This window comes from Syngnathus acus, chromosome 10 (genome assembly GCF_901709675.1).
Source record: "Syngnathus acus chromosome 10, fSynAcu1.2, whole genome shotgun sequence".
Lineage (NCBI taxonomy): Eukaryota > Metazoa > Chordata > Actinopteri > Syngnathiformes > Syngnathidae > Syngnathus > Syngnathus acus.
The window spans coordinates 27,274,835-27,288,363 of record NC_051095.1 but is presented as its reverse complement, the minus strand read 5'-3'; the positions used below and the strand labels follow the sequence as shown (position 1 = coordinate 27,288,363).

The following is a 13,529-nucleotide window of genomic DNA, read 5'->3' as shown; positions in this document are numbered from 1 at the left end:
CCAATGTGCCTGGGCCAAATTCAATACCTAATTTTACACCATCTGTACCACCATGCCACTCGACAACTTGTTATTTATGTAATAGTTATATGAATAATTGTTAATATGTTGCGTCAGGCACGTTCTCAGTTCCTCGTTTGTGTTTATGTAACATTAGCATTCAAGATTCAAGAGTTTTTATTCGCCATCTTTGAGCGTGCCAAATAAGGAATTTGACTACCGTATCGTTTAGCCCAGGGGTGTCCAAACGTTTTGCAAGGAGGGACAGATTTGATGAAGTGAAGTGGCCCGGGGGCCAATCGTTTTTTCGGACATGTTTTAACTACAAAAATTTCATGCAAATACACACTGTTATAAAACAAATGTCATTGTCCCAATTGTCTTTATTTTTAAATGGCAAAATAACCAAATACAGTCAAACCTCGGTTTTCGACCACAATCTGTTCCAGAAGGCGGTTCGAGAAGTGAATCGGTCGAATTCCGAATATATTTTTCCCATTACAAATAATGGAAGAAAATTGAATCCGTTCCAAGACAAAAAAAAAACCGCCTTTTTTTAAGCATTTCTTCATTTGCGCATTTTTGTCCGATCGCGCAACTGCAGCGCACCGCCGAACGCGCAACTGCACCGCGGTGGTCGCATTATTGTGACAGAGCCGTCGCTGAAATTTAGAAAATATTTTTAAAGTCCTGATGTACTTTCCAAAATTTAAGTGGACCTCAATGCGCAGGGAGCTTAATTTGGTCCGATCGCGCAACCACAGTGCGCCGGGCGCTCACTGTCGCATTGCTTTAAGAGCGTCTTTGTGCACAAAGAAAAAACATGTTTTAGGATGGCTTTACTGCTCCCACTTGCTTTCTTTGGAGGCCTGATTAGGGGTTAATACAATCCTCAAAGTAACGAAAATACAATAACGAACGGAGTCAGTCGGCATCCGGACCGCGCGGTCGGGTTTTCTCGGGTCCTTTCATCTTGCGGGGTTCGACTTCCGAATTTTGTTCGACAACCAAAGCAAAAAAATCTCGAAGTTTTCGTTCGAATTCCGATTTGTTCGAGAACCGGGACGTTCGAAAACCGAGGTTTGACTGTACAAGCCACTCAGGCAGATGTGAACAACTTGAATGAAATACCTTAAATTTACATGATTTTAAAATGTTTGCCTCATGAACATTTTAAACAGGAGTTATAAGTCATGCAAAGTTGGCTGTTATTATTAAAACTTAAAACAAGTGAATTTTGCTCTTGTCATTTACAATATCTTTCAGAAAGTAATAGTTTGTGTCACGTCTACAGGTTCATAACATCAACAGTTTTAACATGGCCACTTTGACTCACAGCCCCGCGTGAAGAATCACTGTTGTGATGCCAGTTCAACTTGGAGCTGCTTCACTTTACCAGCACGGTCACTCCCTGTTAGCTTGTCGTATGTGTCAGAAATGTGTGTCAGTATGTGTTCCCATTTTCAGTGGGAACAGTGTTGTTGGTCTCCCTTTTTTTGCTAGTGCGTCATAGTCTGGAGTAAAATTTGTTGTGGCAATTCTTAGGAGAGATCCGAGGTGTTGGTCCGTTTACCTAGATCTGTGACGGGTTGATGTTGATGTTCATGTGGCTGAACGTCACGTCGCGTACGTCGAGCCAAATTGGCCACTCTTTTTTAAACACTCGGCACTCAGTGTCCACCTTGCTTTTCCTTGGGCGACTCATTTTAATGGAAGGATTCCAGGGGAAGGTTTGTGGGTGGCTTTAGCGTAAAACTGTATCTGAAAGCTCAGCGCGCGAATTACAAGAATGCTGTCGTCACAGCCCACGCTCTAAATTCGGCACTGATACAAATAGAGCGCGAGTGCGCCATGTCCGTACTACTGAGTACGTACACGCACTTGTGAGTGTGCACCGAGCTTTCTGACACGGCTTCTGGTAGTAAATGCGCAGGCGAGCGGTTCCCCATCTACTGGGGAAACGCAGTCATTGCAGGCAAAATGACAAAAAAAAAAGTTTAATAATACAATTTATTCAGGGTTGGCGGGCCGGATTAAACGGTCCCGTGGGCCGGATGTGGCCCGCGGGCCGTAGTTTGCCCATACCTGGTCGAAACATTCATTTAGCATGAGAAAAGGGAGGAGAGCACAGCTTTGCTCAAATAAGACTCAGCTACTCAGTGCACCAAGCATATTGCATTTTTTTTTTTTTTTTTGGGCAGGGAGTTTGATGGAGCTCAATTTTTTTTGCCTCATTCACAAATGACTTGTTCAAACAAACAAATCCCTTGCAACATGTGGAGCGATGACAGTGGCTGAATAATCTGCCACTATTTTAGGACATCAGTAAATTGTACCAGTCCGTCAGTCTGTCAGTTATCGTGTTGCAACTCGTGAGTAGTGAAGATGCTCCTGCTTCTGTCTCTGTTGTACCTGTATTTGCTATTCATGATCAAATTCTAAAATGGTGCAGTACATTTTAAAGTTAAACTGACTTTTCGAAACATTCTTTAGGGCAGGGGTGGCCAACCAGTCAGAGACTAAGAGCCACATATTTGTCTGTGTTACCGCAAAGAGCAACATCATAAACATGAGCACACATGAACATCACCCCATCCCTTCCTCTTACACCAGGGGTGTTGCAAGGAGGGCCAAATTTGATAAAGTGAAGGGGCCCGGGGGCCAATAGTTTTTCCGGACAATTTTTAACTACAAAAATTTCATGCAAATACACACTGTTATAAAACAAATTTCATTGTCCCAATTGTCTTTATTCTTTTAAATGACAAAATAAACAAATATATGCCACTTAGCCAGATGTGAACAACTCTAAAAACAAATTCTGCCTTTAATTCATATCCGAAGAGTCAGATAACATTGAACAAGCTGTATGAAATATCTTAAATTTACATGAGTTTAAACTTATTTTTGCCTCCTGAACATTTTAAACAGGAGTTATAAGTAATGCAAAGTTGTCTGTTATTATTAAAACTAACAAGTGAATTTTGCTCTTGTCATTTACAATATCTTTCAGAAAGTAATAGTTTGTGTCTCATCTACAGGTTCATAACTTCAACAGTATTAACATGGCCACTTTGTAATATTTAATATTAAGTAATATTTACTTTTGATTTAATTTTGACTCGCAGCCCCACGTGAAGAATCGCTGTTGTGATGCCAGTTCAGCTTGGAGCTGCTTCACTTTATCAGCGCGGTCACTCCCTGTTAGCTTGTCGTATGTTTTAGCATGTTTAGTCTGATAGTGTCTCTTTAGGTTGAAATCCTTAAACAAGGCAACCGTCTCTTTACAAATTAGACAAACACAATTGCCTTGATTTTCAGTGAAGAAGTATTGTAATTCCTATTTCTCTTGAAAACGACGGCCCTCCATGTCAACTTTCCTCGTTTTCTTTGCAGTCGCCATGGCAGAAATGAGCGGAGAGGTGTGGTTCTGCCACCTTTTGGTAATAGGACGAATTACAGTTTCAAGTTTCATGATTTTTTGATTCACTTTGACAGTGCAGGCGGGCCATAAATAATACATTATAACAGGGTTTCCCAACCTTTTTTCCTTCACGGCACACCTTTTCATTGGAAAAAATCTCGAGGCACACCACCAACAAAAATCTGTTAAGTGTTACACCAGCTTCTATATTAAAATCAGTTATATTACAACAAAAGACGTAAAGTTCTATTCCTATATATGTATGGAGAGTCGAATAATTGAATAAAAATAAATACTAAATATTCTTTAAGTTGTATTTCTTTTGTAAATAAAAGTGAGAGTTTTTGAAAAATATTACTTTGTTTACTGTTTTAGACTAGCTCTATAAATATTGCGACAATAAGAACAAAGTCACTTTTAAAGACACTCTGCTGTTCTGACAGCGGCTGAGTGCTATCACAGTCGAGGTGTCTCGACTTGACTGTATTTTATGCTGGTGAAAAATGAACAATCCAGGTTCTCCCATTGAACTACATGCTCTGATTTCCATCAGACCGAAAACGCACCACAGCCGTCATAGTGTCACTGTTAGTAAAAGCACACAGCAACACACACATGAACTGAGTATGTGCCGATGCCATAACATGAAATCTCAAGATTCTCCGATTTGCCACGCATGCACGATTAGCAAGTGGCTGACCAGGCCTTGCGCTAACTGACCAGTGGTTTGGCGATCCTGTTTACAATGCGCTCCGTAATTAATGTTGGACAATTTCCCATGGGACAGCTGAACATCTCTCACGGCACACCAATGTGCCGCGGCACACTGGTTGGGAAACACTGCATTATTAGACCGAAGCTGCGGGTCGTATGAAATCTGACCGGGGGCCGGATTTGGCTCGCGGGCTGGACTTAAAACATGCCTGGTTTAGCCTGTGGTTGCCTATTCATGTCTGTTCATGGTGTTGGATTTTGTCAAATAAAGTTCCCCTGAAAATGCGACTTATACTCCAGCGTGACTTATATGTTTTTTTCTTTATTATGCATTTTATGGCTGGTGCAACTTTTACTCCGGAGCGACTTATAGTCCGGAAAATACGGTAGTTCCAGATCACCTACTTTATATGTTATGGATTTGGCAATGGAGAGGCTCGACAGAGGAAGCTTCCATGTCTAGCTTTTAGCTGAGCCAGTTAGCCCGTAGCCTTTTGTATACGTTACCAACAATCCATGTTGATACTGTTGGTCGCGCTATCTTGTCCAGGATGTCACTAGAACTCATCAATTTGTACTGTTGGTTAAGTTCACATCTCCTCTCTCAAACCCCGCAGTTCTAAACTGTGAGGCACCAGTGCTTCACCATGCCGCCCCATATTCATCCCAAAATGATTATTTTTAATGTTGCATGGTTGAGCAGTTGTAATGTTTTATCAACATGTATTAAGGTTTTTTTTCACAGAACCATGTCAGTTTGTAATATTATTAGTCTAATTTGAAATTTATTTGTACTGAAACGGCAAAAATCAATCAAAAACAGAAATTGGGGTGGGCGAAAATCAGATTTATTTTTTAAGGCCATATTGCCTTGTCCTACTGTGATAGACTAATTTGTGAAACTGTGCAAATCTGTAGGTTTCATATAACTTGTGAATGCTAATCAATGGTAAAGAGAGCTTATATTCTTCACAACACATGTCATGAGCCAGAGGAGACAAATCCTGATAATAGTCCATATGATTTCTCTGCGGCAACTGTCATGGCGAAAGAAGGCAGGATATTTTGTTGGGATGACCAGCATGGATTGGTGGAATATTTGGAGGTTTACCCCAAAGCAGAGGACAGTAGCAACGGAGCTGTAGTTTAACTATTGAGGCGGAGATATTTAACCACTCTTTCTGCTTAATGGGAAGAACAATTGAAATTTCCTGGTCTTCTCAATCCACTCCAACTTTGGCCACAGCACTCTTACAAATTTCCTCTAGGATGCGTACCAATGGAACTCCAGCCCCGTGTTTAAAGCAGATGAACTCATTGTGGTTCTAGATCAGTGGTTCTTAACCTGGGTTCGATTGAACCCTAGGGGTTCGGTGAGTCGGTCTCAGGGGTTCGGCCACTGCGAAGGTCCGAACACACCTGATTTATTGTGTAAATTCGTGACGACGCATATCTGAACTGGTCTCGCAAAGGCAACAGCAGAAGTCACACATATTTGCAGGTATGTAATTTGTTTTGAGTTCATGCATTATGTTGGTTATGTTCTTTGAACAAGGTGATGTTCATGCATGGCTCATTTTGTGCACCAGTAATAAACATTGATGTCTTGAATTTGAAAACATTTCATTAAAGAGGGGTTCGGTGAATGTGCACATGAAGCTGGTGGGGTTCGGTACCTCCAATAAGGTTAAGAACCACTGCTCTAGATGAACGTCATGAACACTATAACCAATAAACAGTAAAGTCACATTTTTTCCCAAAACATCACTGTCAAAACATTGCATTTGTGCTGCACGACACTAAAATGATGCTAAATGGCAAAAATTCAAATTATAATTCAGGGAAATGAGTGAAGGGATCTTGTATAGCAAACTGTCAATTCATATGCACCTTTCATAAAGGGAATAGACATTTATTTCCACATGTAATTTATCAATGCAGATATGCAGAGTTAATAGCAGCTCATACAATATGGAGCCCAAGAGTCGTACATTTTGACACATCACAGACATTTCTATAACACCGACTGGATACAAAAGGGACTGGATTCTGGGGCTGGAACAAAATAATTTTATTTCCATTGATTTTATAATCGCGGACAGTCTGAACACATTCATTTACATATATAAAGCAAGGTTCCACTTACTGTGTGTGTGTGTGTGTGCGTGCATGTGTGTATTACACACTACTTTCTGAATACTACGTGCATTTTTATTTGCAGGATTCACAGATTTGTAGTATCCCGTTATCACTTCATTTACAGATTGAATGGACCAAATATGGATTCTTGTGGAATCCCCAAACTCAGATTGTGAGTGTCGAGGAAGTTATCCAAACCAATGCCACCATCTTGGTATGTAATACAGTGAACATGTAGGTTAATATACACTTAAAGGGGATTTGCATTCATTGACAAACCATAAACACCAAGAAAAGACTCGTTAATTGAAAGAATTAAATCTGTCAGCATCCTCCTACTTGGCACTAATTGGATTGCGAACATAATTAATAGTTTGATAATAGATAATAGTTTGGATTATCAAAATCTAGACTTATTCTGTGATTTTGGGGACATATCATTTAAGTTTTACACTTCATCAAGAAACAAAATATGCATTCCTAATGAACTCTTCTGTATCTTTCATAGGCTAGCGATGCACTCTCAATTCAAAGTTCGGTGAGCTTCAAAGAAATTTCTGCTGCTGCCCTTTCTGGATACAGAGCTACACCGACTATCAATGCCAAGCTGCCTATTGACTTCTTTTTTCCATTTGTTTGATTCAGCAACTAACAGACTGTGAACATCCACCAAAATTGTAATTATGATTAACACAGAGAGCAAAGAATCGATTGGATGAAGCAATAAAGTGTTTAAGTAGTAAAGTAAAATATTTGGATTATTGAAATCATGAACTGAGAAGATTCAATTTAGAAATGATACATGGATTTATGCAAAAAAAAAAAATGTTGCATGATATGAACTCATTTAAATTCATTATCAATCAGAAGTCTATGCCATGCCTCTTGAGAAGTGTCTGAAGCTTTTCGTTGTCTTGTTGCTAGGACAGATGAGACAGCAAAGTTAATTTCATGTTTCAGTCATCAGGTACCAATCAATTCATGTAGCAATTCATATCTATAAATGACTTAATTATGACATGCGCTGGATGTATCTTTTTTTAAATTAATTTTATTTTTGCTAATAACCACAGACTGTATTGTTAGACTGTATACTGCAGGCAACCAGCAACTACACTGCTTAAGTTAACATTGTTGCACTTACCGACATGGACATAGAGTGGAAACCCAAAAGTTGACCGCCTCAGTACTCGACATATTCGATTTAGGACGCAAAACGTCGGGAAATCTATGACTCGGTTCTTGGACTAAGCCTCGGAAACCGATGTTAGTTGGAGTTGTTTTTTTAGCAGGTTTTAAACCAGTGGGACACCCGACCGTAATAAAATTTTACAGACACCATTACTTTGTTGTCTGTTGTTTTGAAAGTGTAAATGATGGAAATAAGTACGATAAAAACAAAATAATGGCATCTGCAAAAGTTTGGACACCCTGCAGACTTAATATCTTGTACTGCTCCCTTTGGGAATATGAGATCTGACAGTGTCATGGATTGTTCACAATCATCGTCTGGAAAGACCAGGTGATGTCAGTCGCAAAGGTGTTACATGCCTAGACTCAAATGACATTACCCCAACAATCATCAACATGGTTGATGGTTGAAAATAGTTGATGCTCACAAAGCAGGAGAAGGCTCTAAGAAGACACACCTTTTCATCAAAACAAATGTCAGACAGTATTTTGTGTACATCTGGAAGCCCCAAAACTGAAGGAGAATAGTGCATCAAATTGCAAAATGACATGTTGCATACTACAATGCCACCATCAGTTGAGTCAAATAATGATGATGACACTTACTTATAAATCAGAACTGCCTCTTGGTCGTTTGATCTTTCATATTAAAGGCTTGTTTGTTTGTTTATTTATTTCGAACATTAAAAGAAATACAAGAAAAAAGTAAAAAATACAGAAAATGATAACTCCATAGTACCGTAATTTTCGGACTATAAGTCGCGTTTTTTTTCCATAGTTTGGGTGGGGGGGCGACTTATAATAAGGAGCGACTTATATGTGAATTTTTTCAAAAATTTTCAAAAAAAAAAAAAAGTGAAACCGCGATAAACGAACCGCGATGTAGCAAGGGATTACTGCAATTTGAATTTCAAGTGACGTCAGCAGCGCGGCGCAGCGTGGCGCGGCGGTTGTTTACAAAAAGGACAAAGGTTGATCACAGGATGACAAAGATGATGAAGAGCCCCACGTACTACCGGCATCATTAGCGCCTTTGTTTCTAAGTGACACGGAGGACGAAGAGTTTGAAGGATTTAAGGATTTGGAGTGACACAGAAGGTTTGAAAAACTATTATGGCTTTTACGCACGCCCGGTCCTACTCTACGAGCTCTCTTTCACCTCCGTGGATAGAAGTCTGGGGGCCGGCGCTCGGCCGGGTGGCTGTCCGGGGACGGTGGATGGGGCTCGGTCACGGCTTTTACGCACGCCCGGTCCTATTCTATGGATCTCTCTTCCACCTCCGTGGCTGGAAGTCCACGGCGCCACACGCCTGGAAGTTTGTTTTGTTAAATAAAGAACCGTTTACCAAACCCACATCTTTCCTTGTACTTTGTTAACGCTACAAGATAGTTATATACTATATTATCAAACCATCTGTGCACTCTAAATCATTAAATCCATCGATCAAATTCCTCGTCCTTTGTCAACAACGCCGCGCGTGCGCCCTGACGTCAGCCTCGTCGTTATTCCACAGATCTAGTATAATCGGACTAATCGGATGTCAAGCGCTTTGTGTGGCGGGCTCCATCTACTGTGGGAACTGAGAAGTGCTCAAGCTGTTGTGCGGGCCACATTCAATTATGTTTTCAGAATTTGCTGCGGGCCAATAACAACTGGACCGCGGGCCAACCGTAGTTTGGACACCCCTACTCTACAGTATAGTATTTACAATTCCTTTGAGTGTAGTTGATAAAGAAGTTATTCACAGGATCAATATTGTTCTCTATGTCATATCCCTTATGTTCATCCATCCATCCATCCATCCATCCATCCATCTTCTTCCGCTTATCCGGGGTCGGGTCGCGGGGGCAGCAGCTTCAGGAGGGACTCCCAGACTTCCCTCTCCCCAGCCACTTCATCTAGCTCATCCCGGGGGATCCCAAGGCGTTCCCAGGCCAGCCGAGAGACATAGTCTCTCCAGCGCGTCCTGGGTCGTCCCCGGGGTCTCCTACCGGTGGGACATGCCCGGAACACCTCCCCAGGGAGGCGTCCAGGAGGCATCCTGATGAGATGCCCGAGCCACCTCATCTGGCTCCTCTCAACGTGGAGGAGTAGCGACTCTACTCCGAGTCTCTCCCGGATGACCGAACTCCTCACCCTATCTCTAAGGGAGAGCCCGGACATCCTGCGGAGAAAACTCATTTCGGCCGCTTGTATCCGGGATCTCGTTCTTTCGGTCACGACCCATAGCTCGTGACCATAGGTGAGGGTAGGAGCGTAAATCGACCGGTAAATTGAGAGCTTTGCCTTTTGGCTCAGCTCTCTCTTTACCACGACGGACCGGTACAGAGTCCGCATTACTGCCGACGCTGCACCGATCCGCCTGTCGATCTCGCGCTCCATCCTCCCCTCACTCGTGAACAAGACCCCAAGATACTTAAACTCCTCCACTTGGGGCAGGATCTCATCCCCGATCCGGAGAGGGCATTCCACCCTTTTCCGATCGAGGACCATGGACTCGGATTTGGAGGTGCTGACCCTCATCCCGACCGCTTCACACTCGGCTGCGAACCGCTCCAGTGAGAGCTGGAGATCACGGCCTGAAGAAGCCAACAGCACAACGTCGTCTGCAAAAAGCAGAGACGCGATGCTGAGGTCCCCAAACCGGACACCCTCAACGCCTCGGCTGCACCTAGAAATTCTGTCCATAAAAATTATGAACAGAATCGGTGACAAAGGGCAGCCTTGGCGGAGTCCAACCCTCACTGGGAACGAATCCGACTTACTGCCGGAAATGCGGACCACACTCTGGCATCGGTGATACAGGGACCGAACCGCCCTTATCAGTTGGCTCGGTACCCCGTACTCCCGAAGCACCCCCCACAGAACCTCCCGAGGGACACGGTCGAACGCCTTCTCCAAGTCCACAAAACACATGTGGACTGGTTGGGCGAACTCCCATGCACCCTCGAGGATCCTGTTGAGGGTGAAGAGCTGGTCCACTGTTCCACGGCCAGGACGAAAGCCACACTGTTCCTCCTGAATCCGAGGTTCGACCTCCCGACGGACCCTCCTCTCCAGCACCCCTGAATAGACCTTACCAGGGAGGCTGAGGAGTGTAATTCCCCTGTAATTGGAACACACCCTCCGGTCCCCCTTCTTAAAGAGGGGAACCACCACCCCAGTCTGCCAATCCAGAGGCACTGTCCCCGATGTCCACGCGATGCTGTAGAGACGTGTCAGCCATGACAGCCCCACAACATCCAGAGCCCTTAAGAAATCCGGGCGGATCTCATCCACCCCCGGGGCCTTGCCACCGAGGAGTTTTTTAACTACCTCAGTGACTTCAACCCCAGAGATTGGAGAGTCCGCCTCAGAGTCCTCAGGCCCTGCTTCCACAATGGAAGGCGTGTCGGTGGAATTGAGGAGGTCTTCGAAGTATTCTCCCCACCGACACACGACGTCCCGAGTCGAGGTCAGCAGCACGCCATCTCCACTGTAAACAGTGTTGACGTTGCACTGCTTCCCCCTCCTGAGACGCCGGATGGTGGACCAGAATTTCCTCGAAGCCGTCCGGAAGTCATTCTCCATGGCCTCGCCGAACTCCTCCCACGCCCGGGTTTTTGCCTCAGCAACCGCCGAAGCCGCGTTCCGCTTGGCCATCCGGTACCTGTCAGCTGCCTCCGGAGTCCCGCAGGCCAAAACGGCCCGATAGGACTCCTTCTTCAGCTTGACGGCATCCCTTACCGCCGGTGTCCACCAGCGGGTTCGGGGATTGCCGCCACGACAGGCACCAATGACCTTACGGCCACAGCTCCGGTCGGCCGCCTCAACAATGGAGGCGCGGAACAAGGTCCACTCGGACTCAATGTCCCCCGCCTCCCCCGGGACGTGGGAAAAGCTCTGCCGGAGGTGGGAGTTGAAGCTCTTCCTGACAGGGGATTCCGCCAGACGTTCCCAGCAGACCCTCACAGAACGTTTGGGTCTGCCAGGTCGGACCGGCATCTTCCCCCACCATCGGAGCCAACCCACCACCAGGTGGTGATCAGTTGACAGCTCCGCCCCTCTCTTCGCCCGAGTGTCCAAAACATGCGGCCGCAAATCCGATGACACGACTACAAAGTCGATCATCGAACTGCGGCCTAGGGTGTCCTGGTGCCAAGTGCACACATGGACACCCTTATGTTTGAACATGGTGTTCATTATTGAAAATCCGTGTCGAGCACAGAAGTCCAACAATAGAACACCGCTCGGGTTCAGATCGGGGGGGCCGTTCCTCCCAATCACGCCCTTCCAGGTCTCACTGTCATTGCCCACGTGAGCATTGAAGTCACCCAGTAGAACGACGGAGTCCCCAGAAGGAGCGCTCTCCAGCACTTCCTCCAGGGACTCCAAGAAGGGTGGGTACTCTGAGCTGCCGTTTGGTGCATAGACACAAACAACAGTCAGGACCCGTCCCCCCACCCGAAGGCGGAGGGAGGCTATCCTCTCGTTCACCGGGGTGAACCCCAATGTGCAGGCGCCCAGCCGGGGGGCAATAAGTATACCCACACCTGCCCGACGCCTCTCACCGTGGGCAACTCCAGAGTGGAAGAGAGTCCAGCCCCTCTCGAGAGGGCTTGTACCGGAACCCAAACTGTGCGTGGAGGCAAGTCCGACTATATCTAGTCGGAACTTTTCTGCCTCGCACACCAGCTCGGGCTCCTTTCCAGCCAGAGAGGTGACATTCCATGTCCCAAGAGCCAGCTTCTGCAGCCGGGGATCAGACCGCCAAGGTCCCTGCCTTTGGCCGCCGCCCAGCTTGCAATGCACCCGACCCCTTTGGCCCCTCCCACAGGTGGTGAGCCCATGGGAAGGGGGACCCACGTTTCCTTTTCGGGCTGAGCCCGGCCGGGCCCCATGGGCGAAGGCCCGGCCACCAGACGCTCGCCTTCGAGCCCCGCCTCCAGGCCTGGCTCCAGAGGGGGGCCCCGGTGACCCGCGTCCGGGCGAGGGAAAACGTGATCCATTAATTTTTATCATCATAAGGGGCTGATGAGCCGTGCTTTGTCTGGCCCCTCACCTAGGACCCGTTTGCCATGGGTGACCCTACCAGGGGCATGAAGCCCCAGACAACATGGCTCCTAGGATCATAGGGGCACGCAAACCCCTCCACCACGATAAGGTGACGACTCACGGAGGGGCCCTTATGTTCAGTGAAATCAAACGTTTTGAAATCAAGTTCTTCATTTTCAGTTATCAGTGCTTGTTTGTTAAACACACCAGTTGGAGAAGAAAGGCATTTGTCAATACTGTTCACGGTAGGTTGAAAATTTCACCAAGTTTTTACCTTCCATGATTTAAGAGTACCACAACCTAAGGTTCAACAGAATGATGTACAGATTACTGGTCTCCTTCGTACCTCTTAAGTTGCTCTATGGCACTGATGCAGAAACCATGAGAACTTTCTGCTGCCCCAACAGGTTTGATGAACACCTTACAACCAGCAGTCCAAGTGGACTGTATTTTACCATTTTTCTTAAGAGCTCTTGCTTTCTTAGCTATTTCACCATTTTTCTTGGTGAGGTGTTCATTAATGTATACGTTCGTGCCTTTTAGTTTTCTACCTTGTTTGAGCAGATTTATCTTATTTTTCCTGTTTGTAAATCGGACAATTATAGATGGTATGACAGGCTAAGTCCATGTACCCTCAAGCATTGGCTGCTGCTTGACTAATATTTTATATGTCAATAAAGTTGAGTCATTTTGTACGATAAATACATTTATTTGTGTGCTTATTGTTGACTCATACTTTAATCCTAAACTGAAATTCCATCGTACACAACATGAACAGCTATTTTTTTTGAGCTGCCATGTAACCTGTTATGGGGCAGAGGCCATATTACAATTTTTTTGTGGACAGTATTATTGTGTATCAATGTTTCAAGGTTTACCAATGACCAGATCAATTGCTTAAGGGGTTAGACTTGGTAAGAGACTCTCAAATCTGAAATTTGACCCTTTAAGATGGCTTGTAAAAAAAATGCAAGGATTCAAGGAGAGACCCTTTAGCACTTGGGGGTTACTTGGGGTTGTTGCCAT

At 45.0% G+C, this 13,529-nt stretch overlaps 2 protein-coding genes across 9 annotated transcripts in view; one reads left to right on the top strand and one right to left on the bottom strand.

Moving 5' to 3' along the window:
- Positions 1-13,529, top strand: part of tctn1 (tectonic family member 1) — a 1,200,810-nt gene that overhangs the window by 160,700 nt on the left and 1,026,581 nt on the right. For 5 of the 7 annotated variants that reach the window (XM_037262834.1, XM_037262835.1, XM_037262827.1 and 2 more), the window contains one exon: positions 6,360-7,618. The exons of 1 other annotated variant lie outside the window; for it this stretch is intronic. In XM_037262834.1, the coding sequence (XP_037118729.1) occupies positions 6,360-6,515 (156 nt within the window). In that variant the 3' untranslated portion in view covers positions 6,516-7,618. Of the gene's footprint in view, positions 1-6,359; positions 7,619-13,529 lie in introns of those variants that run through there. One more of the 7 variants, XM_037262829.1, reaches the window with a different exon arrangement.
- hvcn1 (hydrogen voltage-gated channel 1) overlaps positions 6,050-13,529 on the bottom strand; it is a 49,463-nt gene continuing 41,983 nt past the window's right edge. For both annotated transcript variants that reach the window (XM_037262893.1, XM_037262894.1), the window contains exon 8: positions 6,050-7,197. In XM_037262893.1, the coding sequence (XP_037118788.1) occupies positions 7,141-7,197 (57 nt within the window). In that variant the 3' untranslated portion in view covers positions 6,050-7,140. The remainder of the gene's footprint in view (positions 7,198-13,529) is intronic.